At 34.1% G+C, this 6,313-nt stretch overlaps 1 protein-coding gene across 1 annotated transcript; it reads right to left on the minus strand.

Moving 5' to 3' along the window:
• Positions 1-2,190: 2,190 nt before the first annotated feature.
• On the minus strand, positions 2,191-3,141 carry LOC111384348 (calmodulin-like protein 3). Its single transcript, XM_023008619.1, has one exon. It carries the CDS (start codon positions 2,904-2,906, stop codon positions 2,454-2,456), a length of 453 nt encoding a protein of 150 aa, XP_022864387.1. The 5' UTR covers positions 2,907-3,141; the 3' UTR covers positions 2,191-2,453.
• Positions 3,142-6,313: the final 3,172 nt, after the last annotated feature.

The following is a 6,313-nucleotide window of genomic DNA, read 5'->3' on the forward strand; positions in this document are numbered from 1 at the left end:
AGCTGGGGCAAATAGTAAACAAAATTCTTTGTAATTTTTTATCTCGTAAATAAGTGTCCAAAACCCACCATTATCACATAGGCAAATAGTAAATAAAATGCATAATCATAATCCAAATTCTACGAAATTCAACGAAGGCAGAATAATAGATTTGCTCCATGAAAAAGATTGCTATAATTTGTTCTACCAAACATATTGCTGGCTAGATGACAAAGGCATAGTCACAGTTTACTATGAAGCACATCCTAGAATCAAATCCAAAACAGTAATCAAAAGTATATTATGGAATGTTAGTACTAGGTATATGCACTAAGGCGTTGCTGACCAACAATTCATTGATGGTGAAGTGGATTTGATGATGGTTACATCTAGTGATGGCAACGGGGCAGGGCGCCCCCCACCCCGTGCCGCTCCGTTTGGCCCGAGACGGGGTAACTTTTTGCCCCGTTTTATTTATTTTATTTTTTTACATTTTCGAAATTTCGAATTATGTTATTATTAGAGAATAAAATACAAATTCAAAATAAGTTTTTAACGGATGAATTGTTTAGAATTAAAATTATTTTTAAATTATTATTATTTTTTTCTTCGGGCGGGTTTGGGACGGGGCGAGGAGGGCGGGTTTTCGGAGCAGGGCGCCGTCGGGATGGGGCGAGATAAAACGTCTTTTTTTGTGGGAAAAGTGTATTCCATTTACAAATCTCAATTTGTTTCCCAAAAATTTATAGGGTAGTATAAATTTCTTCTTGTGGTTTTGAAATTTTCAAAAAAAAATTCCAAAATTTTGAGTACAATTGTGAGATGATTGGCAGTCAGATTTTTTTCTACTTTTTTTTACATCTTTTTTAGGTTGTCAACTCAAGAACGTGTAAAGTATTTAATTTTTCTAGAGGGGCATAAATGTCAAAAATTGACAATTTTGCAAAATTTTTGAAAAAGTGACATTTTTAGAAAGGGTAATTATATTATCACTACAAAATTTATTGGAGAGTGCTAGATGTACACACACTTTTGTACAAAATAATTTATTTACACTCACATTAGGAGGGTGGGGGGCCACATGTTGGTACTTTTTAGTTTTTATTTCATGTGGAGTCCAAGTGTAAATGAAAGTGAGTAAAATATTTTATACAAATGTGTGAGTTCAAATATCTTTATCCAATTTTATTAAGTATACCACATTTTTCTTATTTACTAAAATATCGTTAAGTAAAATTACATAATTAGGATTTTAATATACTTTTTAATTAAATAAATTATTGTTACACCGCAAATATAAAACATAATTTCTTTCTTTTTATCTCCTCCACATCTCATTGTTCATAGTTTTTCCCGTGACTTTTGCCTTTTTTCATGGCAGCAAGATAATTTTCTTTTCCTCACAGTAAATGAATTTATACTATATTTGACCACGATTTTTAGATATATTTTTTTTTCAATTTATTTGTCAAGTTTGAAAGTTAAAAATCTGATTTTTTTTTGCTAAGTCGAACAGATTTATTATAAATTTAAAACAAGTTTGTAAGATTGTGATTTTTAATTGTTGAATGGATTTATGAATTTACGTGTATATACTCATCATAATTCCATGAATAAGGTGCATTCATTACGTGAGACATACCCAATTCTGGCACCAGCACCCTCGCTTTTGTGGCTCGGGTGTCCGCCTTTTTATTCGGACTCTGTTTACAGAAACATGAAGCATAAGATTCTTAAGGATGAGGCCAACTCTCATAAGAAAGCTGAAGCCAAACACATCATTGAAGAAAAAAATTATGGTGTTTTTGTTGTCTGATAGAAATAATAATTGAAAAAAAAAAAAAATGGCGTTTCCTTCTGGCCTATGCACAGGACCATATTTTTTTTTTATTTGTTACTGCAACTTTGTTGAGAATTGTGACATCACGCCTTCGAATCAATTCTCTCATGAATTAAACTACTTGTATATTTTGTGTCCAAAAAAATAAAAAAATTACACCACAATATTGTATTATTTTTTTTCAATTTTTTATTTTTATTGAATTAGGATTATAATCGTAAATTTATTATGGTGTATTTTTTAAAAATATATTTTAATTGTGGTGTGATTATAATGTGGTGTAGTAATTAAAATTTGTAATGGTAATATAATTACTCTTTTAAAAATGTAAAGCCAAAAATTGACAATTAGTAGTGCAATTTTCTTAAAAATAATAATAATAAAAATAATAAAGAACATGAACGCATGTACTACAAACAATACGTTCCCTAAACCTCTTCCTCTCCCATTTGCTTCCATGCAAATGAATGGTAATTCGACCTGAGCTTCATCGGCATCCACCATGCAATAATAGAAAATATATAGTGCGCATCCCCTCTGCAATATCGGACAGAACTAGAACTCGACAGTATATACTATTCAATACTGTCTAATCTAACATGACGGAACCACTGAAAAAGGAATTCCATTAATATCAAGTCAGTGCAGCGTATCCACCGCCTCTCATCATTTGCTTGAACTCGTGAAAATCCACCATACCATCACCATCGACATCCACCTTCTTTATCATCTTCTTGCAATCCTCAGTGGTTCTCCCTTGATTGAGCCCCAGTGATGCCAAGACCGACTTCAGCTCATCAACGGTGATAAACCCATCACCGTTTTGATCAAAAACATTGAACGCCTCTCGCATGTCCTCTTCCTCATCGCGCTCGTCCATGATGGTTTGGTACAGTACACCAAATTCATCAATGTCGACGCATCCATCTCCATTTACGTCGATTTTTTCTATCATCTGAGTCAACTCAGGGTCCGGGATAAAGATTCCCATCTTCTCTAAGGAATCGTTAAGCTCCTTTTTCGTGATCCTACCATCTCCATTTCTATCAAACATTTGAAAAACACGCATCAGCTCGTTGGTGTCCATTGAGGATGGCAAGACAGGAGAACTAAAGGGGTTATTTTCTTTTGATATTTTGATGTTGTAGGTGGGGTGGGTGAGTGGGGTGGCTTCTCTAGAACAAGTATGCAAGGAAAATCCTCAACAAAGTTGTGGGCAATGAAGGTTTGGTATTTGAACAAAATTTGCGAAGAAACTTGGAAATGTTGGTGCTAAATAAAGGAAGGACAATCAAGAAGAGAGAGAGAGAGAGAGAGAGAGAGAGAGAGAGAGAGAGAGAGAGAGAGAATTTTTGGGGTTAGTCAAAGAAGGATCCGATCACGGAAAATGTGTGGGATTTCTTTCTATGAAGCTTGCTACACGTACCTACTCACATGGGGTTGGGGTCCCACGCCTATAAATGTGTGGGGGTCCTCTCCCTCACTCACATCGGGTAACCTAACATGTCACACGTTGGGTACAAATGAAAATCTCCTTCTTTCTATAGCTATCATGAAGTAGTTAACTTGGATCCGTAAGCATACGCGTTCCTTGGAGTTAAAGAAGATGGAGGAGTAAGAGTAAAGTAATGGGATTTTTTTTATTTTTTTACCAGAGTCAAACACAGATTGATCTAGTATAGCAATCTAAACTTGATTGGCAGTCGGATAACTAGTTTCCCGATTGTCCGAGTTCTAAAACATTAATTTAGATATTAGATTTCTTGATAAATATTGCTCTTTACTAAACAATTTTACCTTTTCAATCACACATAATGTACATGTCAAAATAGGCTTTTCCGTAAAGTATAAATATGCCACCAACAATGTTATATAAATTAGAGACATGGGTACCACAAATGGAATATCGGGACATGGCTGCCGTACATATTAATAGTTGGGAACCTTGTTGTAACTTAATCATTTAATAAAAAGAAAAAGAGTGTTCTCTAACCGCGTTCTAATAGTTTTGCATTTAATGGGTCGTTTTGCAATTTAATTTATAATTAAAAGGTTGTAAATAATGAATTATGGTGGGGCCATTTTGCAATTAAAAAAAGTTAATTGGAGAAAGGAAAGAAAAATGACCGTTGATAATGGAAAGTATATATGGAAAACTGGAGAGAGCCGTTGGGAAATGAGAACGTTGTGAAAAAAGGCCGGCCGAGAGTGATCCGAACGCGTGATTGGTGGGATGTTGACATCTGAGCAGGTTGGCACCGGATTGTGTTGATTTATTGGGTTGGAATTATTATCAACGAACTTGGTTGGTATGGTTGGAGAGTAGTCGTGTAAGTTTGCACGTTTACGTTTGGCAGAGTCAGGTGGGAAAAAAATTTAATAATTCTTGATATATATACAAAAATGATTTCCTAAGTATTGGTTACATGACACACCATTTAATTGGTGAATCATTAAATTCATAAGACATATCATTAACTTTTAAGTATCGATATTTAGTTTATGTTAAGTAAGGGGATATGACACATCAAATAATTTGTGAATCTTTAAATTTATGAAATCTACCATTAACAATTCATCAATGATTTGATATGTCATATTATCTTTACTTAACATAAGATAATCATTGATACATAAAAAATCATTACTGTATATATATAATTTAGCTTACAAAAGTAATTGTGCCTTTAGCCCAGAGCTGCTCCCACTCCCGTGGTTGAGAGTCATGATAGGCCTTTTATAATTTTGAATTTTTTTTTTTCCATGAGATATAACAAATTAGTGAGGTTTGATTCTTTGAGATGCATGACTTAACAAATTGCTCTATTGAATTTAGATAAAAATCAGATTTTAAGTAAATTTTCATAAAAATGTGTGATTAAATTTATTGTCAACTTTGACTTAAATTTAATTTAATTTTTTACTAAACCAAACAAGGACATTGTCTAAAATATGATTCACCATGTTAAAGTTTTTAACATTTATTCGTTGTCACATTTATGTCTTTACTTTTTTTTTTCAGTTTTTTTTGTTTCATTATTAACCAGCAAATCTTGTCCATATATTTCAATTGTGGGAAACATATTTGTTGGCACTCAACATGTCTTTGAGAAAGAAGTCAAATTAATCTTGAGCGCAAAAAAGAACACAAGATTCATAGGCAAAGAAGAAGGGAGAAGGAATAGATTCTTCAATTGCGCTAGGTGTACAGGGGTTGGGTTCACAGGGGAGTTACAAGGTGAGATGGTCAGCAATTAAAAAATGAAGGAAAATTCTAAGTTTACAGCAGATAGTTTGACAGCTTTCTCACACCGGTGGATTTCATGATTATTTTGATCGTGACCTCCTAATCTCGGGACCCAACCCTCCATGTGAGTAGGCTGTCAAAGAAGGTGTACAAAGTGCTTTACACTTAGCACGTTTAAAAAGAAAATAAAAACGGAAGAAATAACAAAAAGAAAACCGCACGCCCTTATTAGCTCATCTCCTCCAATATCGAAACCCTTCGACGCCCTCACTTGTAGCCGATTTCGCGTTCACACTACTCACCATCTCCAGCCACCGTCAAATTGCTAAACCGCAAATCTCTCCATCTCTTTAGCCCTAAAAGAAAATTAGACTTCGCAAGCAATCCTTAAGCATTTCTCCAGCTTCGGAAAACAGCGAAACATATTTCTGCTAACCGCGAATGTGAAATCAGATGTGGAAACCAGAAAGCTAAGCATGTTCCCTCTTAATTGTTACCATGTTACAAGATAAATAAGACAAGCACTGATTTGGTTGCTGTCTACATTTGGCATGAATCTTCAGAAGGGATGAAAATCAATAGTTGAACATAAATAAACAAGGGGCCGCCTTTATTCGTAACTGAAAACGTTATCATATATTGGCTACTAAAAACAAAACATTGTCCATAAAAAGGCATCTAGACATTGAAATGTTCTAATAAACAAAAGCAAATGCTCCTGCTTCATAAAATTAATACCATAGTTGTAGTCGTTACTATTGGAAAAATAATTAATTGTAGTAGTGATCAGAACAATATAATGCAGAAATATAAAACTTATCGTCCAAATGAGTCTCGTGACAACACGATATCCTAAAGTGAAATTGCTCGTCGATAATTGCTGCGACCTTCGTGAACAATCACTCCCAGAATACAACGATCGTAAACCACTTGTGCAGCAATCACAAATGATTTTTCTAGAACTCTCAATTGTACTCCAAAATATATGTAAAAACCCGATTATTTAGAATATGAAAAGGAGGATTGATGCAAGATGTTTTTATGTGTGTTTTTCCCCAAAACGAGATATGAGTTTATATAGGCAAGATGGAAGTAACAGTCTCCACCATGATCATAGAGTAATGCAGAATTTTAATGACTGAGTAGTGGGTTGTTACAAAAACAAACGGTTAGAAAATACTAGCTAATTTTACCCACTAAACAATAAAAGAAAATTTATTTTAGTCAAGGAAGCCCAAGAGTCCAAG

Source organism: Olea europaea, unplaced genomic scaffold (assembly GCF_002742605.1).
Source record: "Olea europaea var. sylvestris unplaced genomic scaffold, O_europaea_v1 scaffold290, whole genome shotgun sequence".
Classification (NCBI taxonomy): domain Eukaryota; kingdom Viridiplantae; phylum Streptophyta; class Magnoliopsida; order Lamiales; family Oleaceae; genus Olea; species Olea europaea.